Source organism: Hylobates moloch, unplaced genomic scaffold (assembly GCF_009828535.3).
Source record: "Hylobates moloch isolate HMO894 unplaced genomic scaffold, HMol_V3 SCAFFOLD_12, whole genome shotgun sequence".
NCBI classification, from domain to species: Eukaryota; Metazoa; Chordata; class Mammalia; order Primates; family Hylobatidae; genus Hylobates; species Hylobates moloch.
The window spans coordinates 9,415,551-9,438,669 of NW_026652287.1; the positions used below are offsets into that span (position 1 = coordinate 9,415,551).

Here is a 23,119-nt window from a genome sequence, read left to right on the forward strand (position 1 = left end):
CCTCCCAAAGTGCTGGGATTACAGGCATGAGCTACTGCACCCGGCCTTCACTTCTGTATTTTGATCAGGTAGTGAAGGAGTACCTGGGGAAAGGAGAGATACTATTAAAGTAACCAAGAGACATAAAAATGAATGACATGTACAGACAGACAGACGGGGCAACGTACTTGTAAGCATCAGAGTTTCAGTGACGGAAACCAACATTCCATACTTCATGAAAGGAACAAAAAGACACAGGTCAACACAGAGAAATGAAGGATGAGGGAGTTAAGATTGTAGGGGGCAAGGCAGGCTTAGTAGGCTTTGCAGTTGCAGGGCTCACAGTGTTACTTGATCTTGAACATCAGTAAGTGAGTGGATACTACATTTTGTTGACTCTATGGTATTGTCAACTTTAAGGTTTCCCATTTCATGTTCTACCAAGAAAAATTTATAAATTAGACTGATACAATGCTTTTTTTTTTTTTTTAACCACTTTAGAATTTATATTTTGTTCTTATGGAAAGAGTCTTTAGACTTAAACATAGGTTTTATTATGTATCAGTAACTTTTTTTTTTTTTTAATAGAGATAGGATTTTTGCTGTGTTGCCTAGGCTGGTCTCAAACTCCTGGGCTCAAGTGATTCCCCTGCTTTGGTCTCCCAAAGTGCTGGGATTACAGCTGTGAGTCACTGTGCCTGGCCTATTATATAACTTTTTTTTGAGACAGAGTCTTGCTGTGTTGCCAGGCTGGAGTGCAGTGGTGTGATCTCGGCTCACTGCAACCTCCACCTCCTGGGTTCAAGCGATTCTCCTGCTTCAGCCTCCTGAGTAGCTGGGACTACAGGCATGCGCTACCATGCCCAGCTAATTTTTTTGTGTTTTTAGTAGAGACGAGGTTCCACCATGTTGGCCAGGATGGTCTCGATCTCCTGACCTTGTGACCCACCTGCCTCAGCCTCCCAAAGTGCTGAGATTATAGGTGTGAGCCACTGTGCCTGGCTTATTATATAACTCTTATGCATACTTTAAAAAGGAAAACATAAGTGAAATAAAAGTGGCTAAAATTCTTTCCTTCTCAGAGGGTTATACTCTTCTCTTCTCTTCTCTTCTCTTCTCTTCTCTTCTCTTCTCTTCTCTTCTCTTCTCTCTCTCTCTTTCTCTCTTTCTTTCTTTATGGTCTCACTCTGTTACCCAGGCTGGAGTATAGCAGCTTGATCATAGATAACTGCAGACTCAACCTCCTGGGCTCAGGCGATCCTCTTGCCTCAGCCTCCTGAGTAGCTGGGACTACAGTCATGTGCAACCACATCTGGCTCATTTTTTTTTTTTTTTTTTTAGTAGAGGCAATGTCTCTCTATGTTACCCAGGCTGGTTTCTCGAACTCCTGGACTCAAGCAATCCTCCTGCCTCAGCCTCGCAAAGTGCTGGGATTACAAATGTGAACCACTATGCCTGGCCACTTCTCTCTCTTCACCTTGGTGTTAGTTTCTGTGTTTTCCCACATTATCTTCTTCTAGCCCACCAAGAGCATCAGCGATTCTGCATTTCTTTAAAAAGAATGGAAGAGGCCTTTTTGCTTTTTACCTGTCTTAGTAGCATGTAGGACTAGCCCGCTTTGGACTCTCATGTGTAGTATGTTGCTAAAGGTGTCTGATTCACCGTTCTCTTAAATATTGGTCCTCAGGAGCTTCATTGTAGTGTGTAGGTTTGTCTTCCAAGCTGCTGATACCTATTTGGCCAATTTTGAGCTCATGAGCAGGGAATGACAGTCTATCACAACCACAACTTGGCCCAAAGCAATTATAAGATGCCATTAATTACAAGAGGCATCCCTACTTTAGAGATGTTAACATGACAAGAACATAAAAGTGGTGAAAAGTGGTACTTTTCTATTCCCATGAGCTTTGAATAGAATAACCCCAACTATTCCCCCAGGCCACCAGGCTGTGGCCATAGCTGGAGTAATGCTACTCTTCACAGGCTTCAGGTCTTGAAAAGGCTTCTTTAGGTTATTGGCATGTAAGGAATGAATTCTACAGCAGGATTATGGGAATTGTGGTACTATTTTTTTTGAGGCAGAGTCTCGCTCTGTTTCACAGGCTGGAATGCAGTGGTGCGATCTCAGCTCACTGCATCCTCCGCCTCCTGGGTTCAAGCAATTCTCCTGCTTCAGCCTCCCAAGTAGCTGGGATTACAGGCACGCGCCACCACACCCAGCTAATTTTTGTGTTTTTAGTAGAGATGGGGTTTCACCAATATTGGCCAGGCTGGTGTCGAACTTCTGACCTCAAGTGATCCACCTGCCTTGGCCTCCCAAAGTGTTGGGATTACAGGCGTGAGCCACCACAGTATATTTTAAAGGTTTAGATTTAACAAATTAATGCATTTAATGCACACACTCACAGGGTAGTTATAAGGTTTTAAAAATATATATTCATGGTGCTCTGCAGCCTATGTAGGGTCTAGAAATGGGACACAAATTTAAAGCTACGTGATTAATGTGTTCTTTCAGTGTTTTCAGTATATCTATTGTTGAATCTGTAATCTCATTTGTGACAATGTTCACAGTTTAAATTTGAGGCCCGAGGTTAATTGGTTCTCCTCTCACACCCTATAATACATCCCACCTTGAAATAATTTAAGCCAAAAGTTTTAATGTTTAGAGCCTAGACCTCTCTGCAACATTTTTAGTGTAGTGAAGCCCTGATTTCAATTTTTCGAAATTGGGGTCCTATCTTCTGTTTTTTGAGACAGAGTCTTGCTCTGTCGCCCAGGCTAGAGTGAAGGAGTGTAGTGGCATGATCCTAGCTCACTGCAACCTCTGCCTCCTGGGTTCAAGTGATTGTCCCACTTCAGTCTCCTGCATTGCTGGGATTACAGGCCTGCGCCACCACTCCCAGCTAATTTTTGTAGTTTTAGTAGAGATGGGGTTTCACCATATTAGCCAGGCTGGTCTCGAACTCCCGACCTCAGGCAATCCGCCTGCCTCAGCCTCCCAAAGCGCTGGGATTACAGGCGTAAGCCACCGTGTCCAGCCTAGGGTCATATCTTCTTATTTTGCTAATGAATAAAGGGACTTATTTTCACTTGATCTTAGCCAAAAGGCCGAGAAGTGATGGGGGGGTGGGGGGAGTTATTTTCAGTGAGTCACTTTGTGACACCTAGTTTTGGTTGGCCAACTCTTTAAACAAACATGATTGTAACTACATAGATAAGGAACTCCACCTCTTGGTGCTTTTTACTTCAGCCATATGAAATTAATTTGGCCGAAAGTTTTCTCATCCTTCTATCATTCATTATGAAGTATTTTCTTTTCTTTTTTTTTTTTTTTGAGACGGAGTTTCGCTCTTGTTGCGCAGGCTGGAGTGCAATGGCACGATCTCGGCTCACCGCAACCTCCGCTTTCCAAGTTCAAGCGATTCTCCTGCCTCAGCCTCCCTTGTAGCTGGGATTACAGGCATGCGCCACCATGCCTGGCTAATTTTGTATTTTTAGTAGAGACGAGGTTTCTCCATGTTGTCTAGGCTGGTCTCAAACTCTCGACCTCAAGTGATCGCTCACCTTGGCCTCTCGAAGTGCTGGGATTACAGGCATGAGCCACCACGCCCGGCCTATGAAATATTTTCTTACCTCAAAACTTGGTTATTGGCTAGGCGTGGTGGCTCATGCCTGTAATCCCAGCACTTTGGGAAGCTAAGGTGGGAGGATTGCTTGAGCTCAGGAGTTAGAGACTAGCCTGGGCAACATGGCAAGACCCTGTCTCTACAAAAAAATACAAAAATTAGCTGGGCGTAGTGGCGCAATCGTGTAGTCCCAGTAACTTGGGAAGTTGAGGCAGGAAGATCACCTTAGCCTGGGAGATTGAGGCTGCAGTGAACCATGATCACACCACTGCACTCCAGCCTGGGCAACAGGGTGAGACCTTGTCTCAAAGAAACCCATAAAACTTGGTTCTTATTTTGAGTGGGAGAACTACTAAGAATTTCATTATTTGGAAGTCTTCATAGGCTGCTAAATAATTAATGTTCACATTATCCCCTTAGTGTCCTAAATTGTTAGGAGATCCAAACATCTTTCCATTCTGAGGTAGACTCATCATACTAGGTAATGACTTCCAAGCTTGTATTACAAATCTGACAGTCTACATTTTCAATTTGCTTAAAGTCTTTCAAAAATCTTTTTATGGTGCTTATTTTGATATCATTAATTTGTTTCATTATTGATAACACCATTGAATTTTGTTTCATATCTTTAAGTCTAATACTAGTAATGAGATGAAGCTACCGTCACTGAAGGATATTTATTATAAAAAACAAAGGGAAAACAAGCAGTTACCTGAAAGGAATCTCACTTCTGCTTCCAACCCAAATCATCCACCAGAGGTAAAGTTGTCCACATTCTGCCGAGTGAACGTGAACAATGCTTCCTGACTCTAACTTTTACCTCAAGCTTCATTTTCCCTAGGAGATCTAAAGCCTAGTCACTTCAAAACAAGCAAAACAAAGCCGAGTTCTGAGGGTAAGACTTCCTTGTCGTCTGGTTTCTAGGTCCTGACTCTAGATCCAACGTTACACATGAAGCCAAAGCAGCAGATTTCAGGGATTCAACCGCACGGCCTTCCGAATGCCCTTGATGACAGAATATCCTTTTCCCCGGACTCTGTTCTAGAGCCTAGTATGTCTACTCCCTCTGACATAGACTCATTTTCACAAGCAAGTAATGTCACTTCTCAGTTACCTGGATTTCCAAAATATCCCTCACACACAAAAGCTTCTCCGGTGGACTCTTGGAAAAATCAGACATTCCAAAATGAAAGTAGGACCAGTTCCACGTTTCCGTCAGTATATACCATTACTAGTAATGATATCTCGGTCAACACTGTAGATGAAGAAAACACTGTCATGGTCGCTTCGGCCTCAGTCAGTCAGTCCCAGCTTCCAGGTACAGCCAACAGTGTCCCAGAATGCATTTCATTGACTTCCTTGGAAGATCCTGTGATATTGTCTAAGTATGTATTTCAGTGAATGGCTTGTAATGTTAATAGATTTTCAGTGATGTCTGATTGAAAATGATCTTTATTGAACTTCAGTATTGCATAAAGTCTTAGAGATTTAGCATTTTTAAGATGGAGCATATAAAAACTTTGTCACTTGATTGTCAACTTTTTGTGTATTAATCTATATATTTTGTAGTATGCAAAGGAAATATGCTATATTTTTCCCCATGAGAATCATTGTGTTCTTGTTTTCTCTTGTGGGACGGAGACTGAGGATAGCTTTCCTAATATATATTTTTTATTCTCACCGAATAAGGATTAGGCAGAACCTGAAGGAAAAGCATGCTCGACACATAGCAGATCTTCGAGCTTATTATGAATCAGAAATAAATAGTTTGAAACAGAAGCTGGAGGCAAAAGAAATCTCTGGAGTTGAAGATTGGAAGATAACCAATCAAATTCTTGTAGACAGGTAAAATTTATAATTTAGCTGTGAAGTTTTCTCCACCTTGGATGTATTATTTTCACAGAAGTATAATGTGAGAAAACACTTTGAAAATATATACTTTGGATTTGAAATTTTAACAGTCATGTTTGCCTAAGTATTTTTGAAGCTAAACCCCCCTCTTATAATACACTAATAACTGACATGGAGCCATTTGTTTCACATGGGCAAAATACTGAAACAGTTGAGCGAATTTTGTATATGCAGAGTAATGTCGTTGATGGGGGGAGCAGTACTTTGGACTTCCTAATAAGTCTGTGGCTTATTCCTAGTAAGTCCTGTGGCAGTTCTCCACCTTTTTAATAGGCCCATTAAAATACTGTAGTTCCCATTCCAAAAAAACCCACAAAGAAATGCAAGGGAGAATGGCCTTGTATTCAGGATAGCTTCACACCTATTTTAGAATCACTTAGAAAATCTGACGCTTTCACTAGTATTAGTAGTAGAGTCCTTGCAACATACTTTACTATTAAATGGGACTTGGTCAGGCATGGTGGCTCACGTCTGTAACCCAGCACTTTGGGAGGCTGTGGCAGGCAGATCTCTTGAGCTCAGGAGTTCAAGACCAGCCTGGGCAACATAGTGGAACCCTGTCTCTACAAAAAATTAAAACATTAGGTGGTGTGTACCTGTGGTCCCACTTACTGGGGAGGCTGAGGTGAGAGGATTGCTTGAGCTCAGGAAGTCGAGGCTGCAGTGAACTGAGGTTGTGCCGCTGCACTCCAGCCTGGGTGACAAAGCGACACCCTGTCTCTAAATAAATAAATAGCACTTAAATAGATTGAAAATCGATGCAGGTCTAGCTGATAGCAAGGTGTTCTCTAGGGAGAAAAGACAAAGCTCACTTCAAAGAGCCTAGGAGGGAACTAAAATCTTCCATCTGGTTAACAGTTTAACTTTCAAAGTTATGGGAAAACTAGCCTTTATATTGTAAGTAGTTTTGGTTGCTGTGGTAGTTAACATGGCTGTCTTATTGAATGTTTCTACAGCTTTCATTTTGCATTTGGTGGTGTGGGGGTACAATGGTAGGGAAAAGTAATTTGAAAAAGAGCCAAACCAAAAGAAAAGAGACAGGTTTAGGTTTTTTACGACACAAACAGTAGATAGCAGGTTATGGGAAGTTGGGTTTTTTGTTACTGTTTTTGTTTAGAAGGCAAAGATGAGGCTGAGTGTGGTGGCTCACACCTGTAATCCCAGCACTTTGGGAGGCCGAGGCAGGCAGATCACTAGAGGTTAGGAGTTCAAGACCAGCCTAGACAACATATTGAAACTCTGTCTCTACTAAATATACAGAAAGTAGCTGGATGTGGTGGTGCGCACCTGTAGTCCCAGATACTCGGGAGGCTGAGGCAGGAGAATCACTTGAACCCGAGAGGCGGAGGTTGCAGTGAGCCAAAATTGTGTCACTGCACTCCAGCCTGGGCGACAGAGTGAAACTCAGTTTCAAAAAAAAAAAAAAAAAAAAAAAAAAAGCAAAGATGACTACAGTTACTTCCTGTAGGAAAACAAGTGTGAAAGAAGCCCACCAGTGAACTTTTGAAGATAAAAACGGTCCTAAAGAAGGTACCTAGAATAAATTATTGCCAGTTAAAACATTTTTATGACTAGAAGATGTTTGAGCATGTAGGGCAATGAGCAAATATAGGTGGAGCAAACTGGAAGCCAGAGTTTTAAGTAAATGGCTGTGTTATAGCAGTTAATAATGGTGGCAGGCTTGGTTACTGGAGTAGATGTAATCACTGTGTAAAATGAATAGCAGTACATTATTTTCTCCTCTTCCCAAAAAAGATTTGATCTGGCTTATGGTTAAAAAAAAAAAAGCTGTTACAGAGGACAGTAGAAACAAAATACATGGCAGTCATTTAGAACTGGAGAAATGATTCCCCCAAGATAAAAACCATTGTTATCAGCATATACACTGGTTTTTTCCAAACTTAAAATTGCAAATTGGAGAATCCCCCTGGTGTTACAAATGGAGCCATTAGCCAGCTGTGATATCAGATTACTATGTCACGGATTTGGAACTTGGGACAGTGATCCTCTGGCACATTAGAATCCATAGTACGGAAAAAAGCCAAATACAATTAACACACACTTGACTATTTGAGTGATTTTTTTTCAACAATAGTCTTATCAGTATTTCATGTCTGTGCCGCATTAATGCACAGTGGTTAGGAGCATGAACTAGGAGTGCCCAGCTTATGCTCCCAGTGTGACTGCTTACAACCTGTGTGACTTTCAGTGAGGAACTGAACTGTCTTTGTTTTCTCAACTATAAAATGGGATCAATGATAATCTTTTTTTCTTTCTTTTTTTTTTGAGATGGAGTCCCTGTCACCTAGGCTGGAGTACAGTGGTGCTATCTCGGCTCACTGCAAGCTCCGCCTCCCAGGTTCATGCCATTCTCCTGCCTCAGACTCCCAAGTAGCTGGGACTACAGGCACCTGCCACGATGCCCGGCTAATTTTTTGTATTTTAGTAGAGATGGGGTTTCACCATGTTAGCCAGGATGGTTTAGCCAGGATGGTCTCGATCTCCCGACCTCGTGATCCACCCGCCTTGGCCTCTCAAAGTGCTGGGATTACAGGCGTGAGCCACTGCGCCTGGCTGGGACCAATGATAGTCTTAATGGACAGAATTGTGAGGATAAATGAAACGTGCTTAAAGACCTGGTGTATAGTCAGTGCTAAATAAATAAAGCTTTTATTATTCATACTATGTTAAACACTGAGTCAAGATGGTAACTGAATTCTTCTATGTATTTTGTTATTTTGAGGGTCTGTGATAATTAACTTTACAAAGGAAGTTAATTATAAGAATAGTTATATTCATGCTAAATTCGAAATAGTACAGAAGGACATAATATGAAAAGTAAATTGGATCGCCTGAGTCCAGGAGTTTGAGACCAGCTTGGGCAACAAAGTGAGATCCCATCTCTACAAAAAATCAAATCAGCTGTGTGTGGTGGTGCATACTCAGGAGGTTGAGGCAGGAGGGTTGCTTGAGCCCAGAAGGTTAAGGCTGCAGTGAACCATGATTGCCCCACTGTACTTCAGCCTGGGTTATGGAGTGAGATCCTGTCTCCAAAAAAAAAAAAAAAAAAAAAGTAAATCTCCCTACCCCAACCTCTAGTCCCAAATCCCAAATCCAAATTTAATTTTTTGCATTTTTCCAGAAATCATAATGCATATATGTAGATACAGATTTTTTTGATAGCTAAGATCAAGCTATTTTATGCACGTCTTTTTTTTTTATATCTTTTGAAAAAATTATTTTAGGCTTTTTTTTTTTTTGGAGACAAGTTCTCACTCTGTCACTCAGGCTGGAATGCAGTGGCGTGATCTCAGCCCGCTGTAACCTCAGCCTCCCAGGTTCAAGCCACCTTCCCACCTCAGCCTCCTGAGTAGCTGGGACTACAGGCACGTGCCGCCATGCCCAGCTAATTTTTGTATTTTTAGTAGAGATGGGGTTTCACCATGTTGGCCAGGCTGATCTCGAACTCCTGGCCTCAAGTGATCTGCCTGCCTCAGCCTCCCAAAGTGTTGGTATTACAAGTGTGAGCCACTGTGCCTGGCCAATTTTAGCCTTTTCTCTACGTACTATATTATTAGATTCATTGGGATATATTCTATTAAAATGGCATCCTGAGTCTTAGTTAACACTGGAGAATTTGTCTTATATATTAGAGAATTGATTCGATTTATATAATGCTTTTAAGGATAATAATTTTATCTTCTAATTTAAACTAAATTTATGGTTTTTAGATGTGGCCAATTAGATAGTGCTTTGCATGAAGCTACCAGTTGCGTGAGAACACTTGAAAATAAGAATAACTTACTGGAAATTGAAGTGGTAAGTACTCTTTTTCTGGTGGGAGTTCTGGTGAGACAAATGAATTATTTCATGATAACATCAGTTATGTTTCTTGTCTTTTTAAGGAAAGCTTATGATGTTTATATTTTTAGTGCTGTTGGCTTCATATAATACTATAAACTTTACCCTTTTTTTTTTTTTTTTTTTTTTTGAGACGGAATCTCGCTCTGTTGCCCAGGCTGGAGTGCAGTGGCGCGATCTCGGCTCACTGCAAGCTCTGCCTCCCGGGTTCATGCCATTCTTCTGCCTCAGCCTCCTGAGTAGCTGGGACTACAGGCGCCCTCCACCACGCCCAGCTAGTTTTTTGTATTTTTTAGTAGAGACGGGGTTTCACCATGTTAGACAGGATGGTCTCGATCTCCTGACCTTGTGATCCTCCTGCCTCGGCCTCCCAAAGTGCTGGGATTACAGGCGTGAGCCACTGCACCCTTTTTTTTTTTTTGAGATGGAGTCTTGCTCTGTCACCTAGGCTGTAGTGCAGTTGCGCGATCTCAGCTCACTGCAACCTTTGCCTCCCAGGTTCAAGCGATTCTTCTGCCTCAGCCTCCCTAGTAGCTGGGACTACAGGCACATGCCACCGTGCCTGGCTAATTTTTGTATTTTTAGTAGAGACGGGGTTTCACCATGTTGGTCAGGCTGGTCTCTAATGCCTGACCTCGTGATCCACCCGCCTCGGCCTCCCAGAGTGCCAGGATTACAGGTGTGAGCCACCGCACCTGGCCTAAACTTTACCCTTTTAAAACTTACCTTTTGGCCAGGTGTGGTGGCTCATGTCAGTAATCCTAGCACTTTGGGAGGCTGAGGTGGGAGGGTTGCTTGAGCCCAGGAGTTCGAGACCAGCCTGGGTAACATACAGAGACCTCTGTCTCTACAAATTAGCTGGGCATGGTGGTGCACAGCTGTGGCCCCAGCTACTTGGGAGGCTGAGGCAGGAGGATGACTTGATCCCAGGAAGTTGAGGCTGCAAGGATCATGATTGCACCACAGCACTGTAGCCTGAGCAAGAGAGCATGACCCTGTCTCAAAAAAAATTTTTTTTAATTTTTTGCAATATAATTTGCATATCATAAAACTTACCCTTTTAAAGTGTACAATTCCACGAATTTTAGTATATTTAGAGTTGAGCAACCACCACCACAATCAATTTTAGGACATTTTCCTCAAAAAAAGAAAAAAAAAAACAAAAAACCCCACACTCCTTAGCCGTCACCCCCCACATTCTGTCCTTCCACACCCTGGCAACCACTACTCGGTTTTCTTTCTCTGTGCATTTGCCTTTTCTGAACATTGATATAAATGAAATCCTAGACTGTGTGGCCTTTCGTGTCTGGCTTCCTCACTTAGTATAATATTTTCAAGGTTCATCCATGTTGTAACATATCAGTATTCATTCCTTTTTATGGCTGAATATATTTCATTCTGTGAATAATACCCCATTTTTGTTTACATTCATCAGGTAATATTTATATGCTTTCTGGCTATGTAAATTTTATATATATATATATATATATATTTTTTTTTTTTTTTGAGACGGAGTCTCGCTCTGTCGCCCAGGCTGGAGTGCAGTGGCGCAATCTCGGCTCACTGCAAGCTCCGCCTCCCGGGTTCACGCCATTCTCCTGCCTCAGCCTCTCTGAGTAGCTGGGACTACAGGTGCCCGCCACCACGCCCGGCTAATTTTTTGTATTTTTAGTAGAGACGGGGTTTCACCGTGGTCTCGATCTCCTGACCTCGTGATCCGCCCGCCTCGGCCTCCCAAAGTGCTGGGATTACAAGCGTGAGCCACCACGCCTGGCTTAAATTATATTGCTATGAATGTTTGTCTACAAGATTTTATGTGCCACATAAATTTTTAGTTTTCTTGGGTATATAACTAAAAGTGCATAAACTTTTTATGCTAAAATTTCTTTTTTCCCCATGCATTACCAAGTTTTATTTTTTTACACGTAACTTCTTTTCTTTCTGAACAAAGACCTTTGTTATGTCATTCCCAATCTTTTGGTGTAAGGCAATCTTTTTAAAGGTCAAAAGTTTCTCAAAGTCTGTGTTTACAAGTTTTATTTTTAATATCTATTAGAAGATAAAATGCATTATAGCTATCATAGAGTAGTGTGTATATGTATGAGATACATATAACCTTATGCACAAAATTTTGGTGGAAACTGTCTATTTTGGTTTTTTGTTGAGATGGAGTCTTGCCCTTGTTGCCTTGTTGAGATAGAGTCTCGCTCTGTCACCCAGGCTGGAGTGCAATGGTGCGATCTTGGCTCACTGCAACCTCCGTCTCCCTGGTTCAAGGGATTCTCCTGCCTCAGCCTCCTGAATAGCTGGGATTACAGGTGCCTACCACCAAGCCCGGCTAATTTTTGTATTTTTAGTAGAGACGGGATTTCACTATGTTGGCCAGGCTGGCCTCGAACTCCTGACCTCAGGTGATCTGCCCGCTTCGGCCTCCCAAAGTGCTGGGGTTACCGGCACCCAGCCTGTTTTGTTTTATATGCTGTTTTTATCTTTGCCTTTTGTTTTTTTTCAAGACAGGGTCTCACTCCGTTGCCCAGGCTAGAGTGCTGTGGAGCTGTCATGGCTTACTGCAGTCTCAACCTCTTGTGCTCAAGTGCTCCTCCCATCTCAGCCTCTTGAGTAGTTGAGACTATAGGCACGCACCACCACACCCAGCTGATTTTTAAAATTTTTTGTTGAGACACGCTATGTCGCCCAGGCTGGTCTTGAACTCCTGGGCTCTAGCAGTCCTCCCAAAGTGCTGGGATTTCCTCTGTGAGCCACAGTGCCTGGCCTGTTTGCTTTTTTAGTTCCTTTCCTCCTAAGCTTCATGACATTAGGGACTATTATCTTTTTTGTTAATCTTACATTTCTAGCACCCTAGTGCCTGTCACCTAGTGGGTATTACAGAAATGATTGTTGGGTGAATATTAACATATCAGATGGGTTTTGAATTTCCTGTATTTTCTTTTTTTTTTTTTTGAGACAGAGTCTCACTCTGTCACCAGGGCTGGAGTGCAGTGGCATGATCTCGGCTCGTTGCAACCTCCGCCTCCTGGGTTCAAGCGATTCTCCTGCCTCAGCCTCCTGAGTAGCTGGGATTACAGGCGCCCGCCGTTAAGCCCAGCTAATTTTTTGTATTTTTAGTAGAGACGGGGTTTCACCATGTTGGCCAGGCGGCTCTTGAACTCCTGACCTCGTGATTCACCCACCTTGGCCTCCCAAAGTGCTGGGATTACAGGCGTGAGCTACTGTGCCCGGCCAACTGAATTTCCTGTATTTTCATAGTGAGAGGGTATGAAATGTTTTTCTCTTCCCTAAATGTTGATGTTGGGCAACAAAGTCCAGCTATACCTTCAAAATAATTTCCGTAATAGCAGTGGTTATTTTTTCCTTATTAAAGTGAACTGTAGGAGCTGTTAGGTGAGTCCTAGAATCACAGTGCCACAGATGATAGTTTCCTGTATACCTTATGATAATGTCAAGGGCTGGTATTCCAGTAGAACTATTCTTCCTGGACTCTCCATCCCAGAATACAACAAAATAGATTTGTTTATTTCCATTTCTATGTTTTGTTCATTTTTTAATGCCCACAATTTATTAGCTATTATTAAGGCATCTTTTTGTTTTTTCATTTAAAATAAATTTTGGGCTGGGCTTGGTAGCTCATGCCTGTAATCTCAGCACTTTGGGAGGCCGAGGCCTGTGGATTACTTGAGGTCAGGAGTTTGAGACCAACTTGGCCAACATAGTGAAACCCTGTCTCTACTAAAAATACAAAAAATTAGCCAGGGGTGGTGGTGGGCCCCTGTAATCCCAGCGCTCGGGAGGCTGAGGCAGGAGAATTGCTTGAATCTGGGAGGCAGAGGTTGCAGTAGGCCAAGATGGCACCATTGTACTCCAGCTTGGGCAACAGAGCGAGACTCCATCACAAAAAAAAAATTATGTTTGTCTTTGTTTTGTAGAATGATTTGAGAGAACGCTTCAGTGCAGCCAGCAGTGCTTCCAAAATTTTGCAGGAACGAATTGAAGAAATGAGAACAAGCAGTAAAGAAAAAGACAATACCATCATTCGACTAAAATCTAGACTGCAAGATTTAGAAGAAGAATTTGAAAATGCTTACAAACTCTCTGATGATAAAGAAGCTCAACTAAAACAAGAGAACAGAATGTTTCAAGATGTAAGTAGCGAATAATAGTAACTTAATGACGTGATTGGCTAAAAGTAATTTAGGTATTATACTCTTACAAGTGATTATGACTTTCTAGGCTTACTTTATTATTTATTGATTTATTTTGAGACAGAGTCTCACTCTGACACCCAGGCTGGAGTGCAGTGGCACGAGCTCAACTCACTGCAGCCTCCACCTCCCAGGCTCAAGCGATCTTCTTGCCTCAGCCTCCCAAGTAGCTGGAATTACAGGAGCCCACCACTGCGCCCGGCTAATTTTTGTATTGTTAGTAAAGACAGGGTTTCCCCATGTTGGCCTGGCTGGTCTCGAACTCCTGACCTCAGGTGATCTGCCCGCCTCGGCCTCCCAAAGTCCTGGGATTACAGGCATCAGCCACCGTGTCCGGCCTTTATTTTAGTTTTACGTAACTTTGCAGCAACTGTGAATATGTACCTTCCCGATGGAGTCAGTTGGGTCTTGCCTTGCAACAAGAATTCAGATACTTAGAACAATGGCATCACTCCCACATCTTTTCTGTTTCTAGCAGGTCGACTTAAAAAAAAAAAAAAAAAGAAAAGCCTGTGTCTGCATCAGGTCAACTTTCAAGCTATGTTAACATTTGTGTGTCTGGCAGGATAAAATGCTATGAACAGATTTAGAGCAGGTTTGATTAAATTTTTTCACTTTGGTATAATTTCACTTAAAATTTGGATTTGTATAACATTGAAACCAGATTAGGTTTCAGGTTGCTTATCTTTTTCTAAATTTTTCTTTCTTTTTGTTCTTAGAGACAGGGTCTCACCATGTTGCTCAGGCTGGCCTCAAGCATTCTCCTGTCAGCCTTCTGAGTAGCTGGGTCTACACCTGTGTGCCACTGCATCTGGCTTCTAAATTTTTCTTAACATCGTTTTTCAGGATATTATGATACATAAGCAATCTCAAAGTATTTAGGCCGTTGAAATTTTCTCCCTAATTGCTTTAGATTTGCATCTCATGAAAAACAGCAGTCTTCCCTACCTACCTTTTAGTATACTACCCTAGAGGCTGTTACTTTCAGCTCTTTTAGCCATTTCTTCTAGCATTTTCCTCCATGTTTATAAATAATATTCTTATATTGCACTCTCATTTTTTTTCCATCTATTTCAGACATACTGACTTTCTCCTATGCAGGGTCACGGTGTGGCTTTCTTACACCATTTGCTGCAACACAGACACTTCTCCTGCTCCTTCCCATGTGGTTCATGTGTATGTGTGTATAGTGTGTGTGTGTGTGTGTGTGTATTTTTTTTTTTTTTTTTTTTTTGAGAGACAATCCCTCTCTGTCGCCTAGGCTGGAGTGCAGTGGCATGATTTTGGCTCACTGCAACCTCTGCCTCCCAGGTTCAAGCAGTTCTCCTGCTTCAGCCTCCTGAGTAGCTGGGACTACAGGCACCCACCACCAGCTAATTTTTGTATTTTTAGTAGAGACGTGATTTCACCATGCTGGCCAGGCTGGTCTCGATTTCTTGACCTCTTGATCCACCCGCCTCGGCCTCCCAGAGTGCTGGGATTACAGGCCTGAAGCAGTAGTTTTTTCTTTTAGTAATTTGTAAAATAATGGTGTGATATATAATCAATGGTGTCTTAAAATGGAAATTATATATCGTTTATTATATCTGTATAAATATTGTTCACAGTTAAGCTATGGTGGTATACTGTAATTACATATTACATTTCCTTTTCTCTCTTTTCTCTCTCTCTTTTTTTTTTTTTTTTTTTGAGACAGGGTCTCACTCTGTTGCCCAGGCTGGAGTACAGTGGTGCGATCACAGCTTACTGAAGCCTCAACCTCCCCGGGCTCAGGTGATTCTTCCACCTTGGCTTCCAAAGTTGCTAGGACCACAGGCACATGCCACTATGCCCGGACAATTATTTAACTTTTTTTTTTTTTTTTTTGAGATGGAGTCTTGCTTGGTTGCCCAGGCTGGAGTGCAGTGGCATGATCTTGACTCACTGCAACCTCTGCCTCCCAGGTTCAAGTGATGCTCCTGCCTCAGCCTCCTGAGTAGCTGGGATTACAGGTGCATGCCACCACACTTGGCTAATTTTTGTATCATTGGTACAGACAGGGTTTCGCCATGTTGCCCAGGCTGGTCTCAAACTCCTGGGCTCAAGCATTCCTCCTGCCTCAGCCTCTCAAAGTGCGGGGATTACAGGGATTACAGGCATGTGCCACTGCACCCAGCCTTTTTCTCATTAAGCTTTTACCTCCTAGTTTTAGCTTCCATTGAGGAGTCTTGCCTGAAAGAAGCACGTACTGTGGTGTGTTTTTCTAATTCTGTATTCCTTCTGCATTTGACTGAAAGGAGCTTCCCTCTTTCCTTGACTTATTTATTATTTGCCTTTAGAGACAGGTCCTTGCTCTATTGCCCAGCCTGGAGTAAGCAATCCTTCTGCCTTAGCCTCCTGAGTAGCTAGGATACTACTACTAAAGTGCATGTCCTTTACTTTGTTACATCAGTAAAGAAGATTGATGGATTCTTTTTTTTTTTTTTTTTTTTGAGATGGAGTCTCGCTCTGTCGCCCAGGCTGGAGTGCAGTGGCGTGATCTCGGCTCACTGCAAGCTCCGCCTCCTGGGTTCATGCCATTCTCCTGCCTCAGCCTCTCCGAGTAGCTGGGACTACAGGCGCCCGCCACCACGCCCGGCTAATTTTTTGTATTTTTTAGTAGAGACGGGGTTTCACCGTGTTAGCCAGGATGGTCTCGATCTCCTGACCTCGTGATTCACCCGCCTCGGCCTCCCAAAGTGCTGGGATTACAGAGTAGAGACGGGGTTTCACCGTGTTAGCCAGGATGGTCTCGATCTCCTGACCTCGTGATTCACCCGCCTCGGCCTCCCAAAGTGCTGGGATTACAGGCGTGAGCCACCGCGCCCGGCAATGGATTCTTATTTTACTCAGTGAATTACAGTTCTTTATCATGATTATTTTCATACTCACGGTGTCCCAAGTTTGGCTAGTGGGAGACATGTCAGACTGGTCCCGTGTCCTTTTGACATGCTTTTGTCATTCGTTGACCATGTCCATATTTCCTGGCACAGCACTATGTTCCAGGCTCATCTTGTACTTTTCCAAGCCCCAGTCCTAGAATCAGTCTCATTTTTTCTGTTGAGTTCTAGTTCCTTTTCATGGAAAATGGTATTCAGACATTAAGATCTGGTACTAGGCCAAGTGTGATGGCTCATGCATGTGATTCCAGCACTTTGGGCAGTTGAGGCGGGCAGATCACCTGAGGTCAGGAGTTCGAGACCAGCCTGGCCAACATGGTAAAACCCTCGCCTCTACTAAAAATAAAAAACATTAGTTAAGCGTGGTGATGAATGCCTGTAGTCCCAGCTACTCGGGGTGCTGAGGCAGGAGAATCACTTGAAGTGGTACTGAGTATGTTCGTTGCTACTGGGATGTCATTGTTTCTTGTTCTTTTTTTTTTTTGGAGTCAAAGTTTCACTCTTGTTGCCCAGGCTAGAGTGCAATGGCGCAATCTCGGCTCACCACAGCCTCCGCCTCTCAGGTTCAAGTAATTCTCCTGCCTCAGCCTCTTGAGTAGCTGGGATTTCAGGAATGTGCCACCATGCCCAGCTAATTTTGTATTTTTCGTAGAGATGGGGTTTCTCCACGTTGGTCAGGCTGGTCTCGAACTCCCGACCTCAAGTGATCCGCCTGCCTCAGCCTCCCAAAGTGCTGAGATTACAGGCATGAGCCACTGCACCTGGCCTGGGATGTCATTGTTTCTAATTATTCACAAACCCACCACAATTATGTTTGAGCAGCAATGAAGCAGCAAAGGATAGCTAGAATGTGTTGTTTTTAGCTGAAATTGTATTAATGTAGCCAGTGATACACTGACTTTGCATTTATCATATATAACATTTCAAGCATACAGAAAAGTATAGAGAGTAATATAACGAATACCGTTCTAGCCTTCTCTAGATAGAGTGAAACACTGTCTTCTATTCCTCTCTTCCCCACCCTAGAGGTACCCACTTTGTTAAATGTGCTCTGTTATCCTCAATGCAGTTCTTTTTGCTTTTACTACATATGCCTGTGTTTGTAAACAATATTTAGTAATGTTTTATGTGTTCTTAAGCAATGTATGAATTGTACTGCATTGCATATATCCTGCCGCAACCTGGTTTTTCCCTTTCAACATTGTGTCTGAGATTTGCCATGTTGACACATTCAGCTTTTATTGATTCATTTTAATTTAAACATTTACATTTGAAATATCTTAGGTACATAAAAAGATAGAGAATAATATAACGTATGTATGAATCCACCACCTATCTTAAGAAATAAAATACTCTGGCCGGGCGCGGTGGCTCACGCTTGTAATCCCAGCACTTTGGGAGGCCGAGGCGGGTGGATCACGAGGTCAGGAGGTCGAGACCACGGTGAAACCCCGTCTCTACTAAAAATATAAAAAATTAGCCGGGCGTGGTGGCGGGCGCCTGTAGTCCCAGCTACTCGGAGAGGCTGAGGCAGGAGAATGGCGTGAACCCGGGAGGCGGAGCTTGCAGTGAGCCGAGATCGCGCCACTGCACTCCAGCCTGGACGACAGAGCGAGACTCCATCTCAAAAAAAAAAAAAGAAATAAAATACTACAAAATGCAGTTGACATCCCCTGTGCACCCTTTTCTGATCACTTCTGTCTTCCTGGGAATAACTGATCTAAATTGTGTGAATATCATTCCCTTGTCTTTGTATGGTCACATGTGTATATATGTATCCTTAGTGTTACTTCTTTGGCATATCTTGAAATTTTATAAATACTATCAATACTTGTTTTTGTTTTTGTTTTTGTTTTTTTGTTTGTTTGTTTTTTTGAGACGGAGTCTTGCTCCGTTGCCCAGGCTGGAGTGCAGTGGCACCATCTCGGCTCACTGCAAGCTCCGCCTCCTGGGTTTGTGCCATTCTCCTGCCTCAGCCTCCCTAGTAGCTGGGACTACAGGTGCCCGCCACCACACCCAGCTAATTTTTTTTGTATTTTTAGTAGAGACGGGGTTTCACTGTGTTAGCCAGGATGGTCTCAATCTCCTGACCTCGTGATCCGCCCGCCTCGGCTTCCTAAAGTGCTGGGATTACAGGGGTGAGCCACCGTGCCCGGCCTTAATACTGTCTTTAGTGTTATGCAACTTTTTTCACTTGTGAGATTTACCTAACTGGATACATGTAGTAGTAGCACAACTTCATTTGTGTTTATTCCTGTGTCGTCCATCATGTGGCTCTTCCACAGTATATTTATCCACTTTCTTTTTGCCAGTTTGTCATTGCTGTTAGGGGCAATGCTACCATGAACATTTCTTCTATGTGGCTCCTTATGCCAATGTGTGCAAGCGCCTCTAGAGTATTGTTCTAGCTGCCATAGCTCCAAAACTCATAACCTCAAATTTTGACATATTCTGCTCATGGACTCTGTTGTTCAGGAGCTTGTACTGGGCCCAGCAGGGACAGCTTGTCTGTTCTGCAGTGTCTAGGACCTCAGCTAGAAACTTAAGGACTGGGAGCTGGAATCTTCTGAAGGGCATGTTCCATCATGAATGGTGGCTGTCAACTAAGGCCACAGTTCCTCTCTATGTGGTTAGGTTGGGTTTCTTTGCAACATGATGGCTTAGTACTAAAGACAAGAGTCCTGAAAGAGCGTCCCAACAGCTACATTGCCTTTTATGACCTTGCCTTGGAAACTGTACAGCATCACTTGTACCACATTCTATTTTTTTGAGACAGGGTCTTGCTCTGTCATTCAAGCTGGAGTATAGTGGCATGATTATAGCTTACTGGAGCCTTGAAGTTCTGGGCTCAAATGATCTTCCTGCCTCAGCCCTCTGAGTAGCTAGGACTATGGGTGTACGCCACCACACCTGGCTAATTATTTATTTTTATGTTTACTATTTATTTTATTTTTTTGAGAAGGAATTTTGCTTTTGTTGCCCAGGCAGGAGTGCAGTGGCGCTATCTCGGCTCACTGCAACCTCTGCCTCCCAGGTTCAAGAGATTCCCCTGCCTCAGCCTCCCACGTAGCTGGGAGTACAGGTGCGCACCACTATGCCTAGCTAATTTTTTGTATTTTAGTAGAGACAGGTTTTCACAGTTTTGGCCAAGATGGTCTCGATCTCCTGACCTCAGGTGATCCGCCCACCTCAGCCTCCCAAAGTGTTGGGATTACAGGCGTGAGCCACCGTGCCTGGCCTCTATTCTATTTTTTAAATAATCCCGAAGTCCTGCATAGGTTCAAGGAGAGGGAAAATGGATACTATCTCTTAATGGAACACAGCAAGGTTCTGCAAGAGCTTATGGGACTGGAAATACTGTTGTGGCTGTTACTGGGAAATATAGCCTGTTATAATTGTCTCTTTCTCTGAATGCAGTGGCTGGGACATAGAATATTAGCTTTGTTATCTTTTTTAGATATTGCTAAATTGCTCTCTGAAATGGTTGTACCAGTTTATTTTCCTGCCAGTAGTGTATGATAATTCTTGTTTTTCTAGATTATTTCCAGTGCTTGGTATTGTCAAGCCTTTTAATTTTTCAAGTGTGATTAAGAGGAAATGGTTATACGTATTGCATCCATCTTCTTTTGGTATTTTTATGGGATACAAGTTTTGGGTGTTTTTTGTTTGTTTGTTTTGAGATGGAGTCTTGCTCTTGTTGTCCAGGCTGGAGTGCAATGGTGCAATCTTGGTTCACTGCAACCTCTGCCTCCCGGCTTCAAGCAATCTCCTGCCTCAACCTCCTGAACAGCTGGGATTACAGGCGCCCACCACCACGCCTCGCTAATTCTTTTTGTATTTTTAGTAGAGACAGAGTTTCACCATGTTGGCCAGGCTGGTCTTGAACTCCTGACCTCAGGTGGGTCACCCGCCTCAGTCTACCAAAGTGTTGAGATTACAGGTGCGAGCCACAGCGCCCAGCCCAGAATTACTTCTTATATAATATATGGTATGAGTAGGAATTGAACTTGATCCTCCCTGCCCCCAATGATTAACCAGTTGTCCCAGAGTCGTTTTTTAATAGATTTTCCTTCCCTTACTGACATCTGTTGTACATTATATTTCCTGCTCGTGTAAATCTGCTTTGAGGCTCTGAGCTGTCCCATTGGTCTGTCTCTGAATTGGAACCACATCATATAAATTATTAGTATTTTATAACAAGTGTTGATTTTTGGTGTCATTTCTTTATCTCGTTTTTTTGCTCTTGTAAAAATTATTTTGCCTATTCTTGGCTTTGTTTTGTTTCATACAAATATTACCGTCAGCATGTCACTCTGCTTTTGATTGGAATTGCACTGAATTTACAGATTTATTTGGAGACAGCTAAGACTTGAAATATTGATTCTTCCCATACATGAACATGGTTTAAATCTCAAATATTTTTCTTTTTTAAAAATTAAGGCCTTTTACATCCTTTGTTCGTTTTTTCTCGAGGTATATCATATTCTAGTATTTATGTATTTCTAAATAATGTCCTGATATTGTTCGTTCTTTCTTTTTTTTTGAGACGGGGTTTCACTCTTATTGCCCAAGCTGGAGTGCAATGGTGCGATCTTGGCTACTGCAGCCTCTGCCTCCTGGGTTCAAGTGATTCTCCTACCTCAGCCTACCAAGTAGCTGGGATTATAGGCGTGCACCACAACGCCCGGCTAGTTTTTTGTATTTTTGGTAGAAACAGGGTTTCACCATGTTAGCCATGGCTGGTCTCGGACTCCTGACCTCTGGTGATCCGCCTGCCTCAGCCTCCCAAGGTGCTGGGATTACAGGCGTGAGCCACTGCACCCAGCCTCCTTCTTTCCTTTTTGAGATGGAGTCTTGTTCTGTTGCCCAGGCTGGAGTGCAGTGGCATGATTTTGGCTCACTGCAACCTCCACTTCCTGGGTTCAAACAATTCTCTTGCCTCACACTCCTGAGTAGCTGGGGTTACAGGCGCGTGCCACCATGCCTAGCTAATTTTTGCATTTTTAGTAGAGATAAGATTTCACCATATTGGCCAGGCTGGCCTTGAAATCCTGACCTCAAGTGATCCACCTGCCTCGGCCTCCCGAAGGGCTGGGATTACAGGAATCAGCCCCTGTGGCTGGCTCAATATTGTTATTTCTTGAATTTTACATATTATCTATAATTGTGGTGGATGAAGATCTAGGTCCTAGCTGAAGATGAAGATCTAGATCCTAATTGTGATTTTGGGTGTATGTTTTCTTCAGATTTGAAGGCTTTGTTTTATTGCCTATGACATGATCAATTCTTTTCCTTTCTTTCCCCTCCCATGGCTTTCAAAGTTTCAAGCCTGCAGAAAAATTGTAAGAATGATACAATGAAAACCCTTGTATATTCTTTACCTAGATTTACCAATTGTGAGTATCTTACAGCATTGCTTTGTCTTCATAGAGATACAAACTTTTTTCTTTTGCTGAACTATATTTGAGAGTAAATTAGACACTATGATAACTTACCCTTAAATACCTCAGTAGGTATCTCTGAAGAACAGAGGTATTCTCCTGTGTAATATCAATGTACTTTTCATCCTCAGGAAATTTAACATTGATATAATAATACTAATATCTAAATACATTCTGACTATATTCAAATGTTGCCAGTTGTGTAAATAATATCCTTTATAGATGTATTTTTTTGCTTTTTAATCCAGAATCCAATCAAGGATCACACATTGCATTTATTGTTATTATTTTTTTGAGACAGGGTCTCACTCTGTCACCCAGGCTGGAGTACAGTAGGCATATTCATAGCTCACTGCATCCTCAACCTCCAGGGCTCAAGTGATCCTTTTACCTCAGCCTCTCCGACAGCTGAGACTACAGGCACTACAGGCTATCACGCCTGGCTAATTTTATTTTTTTGTAGAGATGAGGTCTCACTATGTTGCCCTTGCTGGTCTCCAATTCCTGAGCTCAAGCGATAACTCCCACACTGGCCTCCCAAAGTGCTGGGATTACAGGCATGAGCCAATGTGCCTGGCCCACATTGCATTTAATAATCATGTTTCTCATTCCTTTCTAATGTGGTTCTTTTTTTCTCTTTCTGGAAGTTTTTTAGGATCATCTTTTTATCCTTGGTATGCCGAAATTTTGTAACAATATTTCTTTTTTTTTTTTTTTGAGTTTTTAACAACTCTTTTTCTGATTGATCATTTTTAATAGCTTTCTGTTCCTGTTTTGAGTCTAATGTTGTTATTTCTTTTAGAATATTATGGCTTGCATTGGACAGTTTCTGTAGTTTTCATTATTCTGAGTTAACCTTTTGTTTTGATTTGAAGTATCTTTCATATTTAATGTCTTTTTCCAAGTATTGGTTCTTTTGCAGGCTCACATTTAAGAGGCACTAGGCTGGGTGTGGCAGCTCACACCTATAATTTCAGTGCTTTGGGATGCCGAGATGGGTGGATCACTTGAGGCCTGGAATTTGAGACCAGCCTGGCCAACATGGTGAAACCCTGTCTCTACTAAAACTACAAAAATTAGCTGGGTGTGGTGGTGCACATCTATAATCCCAGCTATTCGGGAGGCAGAAGCATGAGAATTGCTTGAACCCAAGAGGTGGAGGT

General features: G+C 42.6%; 1 protein-coding gene across 14 annotated transcripts in view; it reads left to right on the forward strand.

Moving 5' to 3' along the window:
- MPHOSPH9 (M-phase phosphoprotein 9) overlaps positions 1-23,119 on the forward strand; it is a 96,856-nt gene that overhangs the window by 40,886 nt on the left and 32,851 nt on the right. For 13 of the 14 annotated variants that reach the window (XM_058425667.1, XM_058425668.1, XM_032168383.2 and 10 more), the window contains 5 exons: positions 4,239-4,364; positions 4,530-4,990; positions 5,295-5,450; positions 9,248-9,335; positions 13,322-13,537. In XM_058425667.1, the coding sequence (XP_058281650.1) occupies positions 4,239-4,364; positions 4,530-4,990; positions 5,295-5,450; positions 9,248-9,335; positions 13,322-13,537 (1,047 nt within the window). The remainder of the gene's footprint in view (positions 1-4,238; positions 4,365-4,529; positions 4,991-5,294; positions 5,451-9,247; positions 9,336-13,321; positions 13,538-23,119) is intronic. The other variant, XM_058425671.1, reaches the window with a different exon arrangement.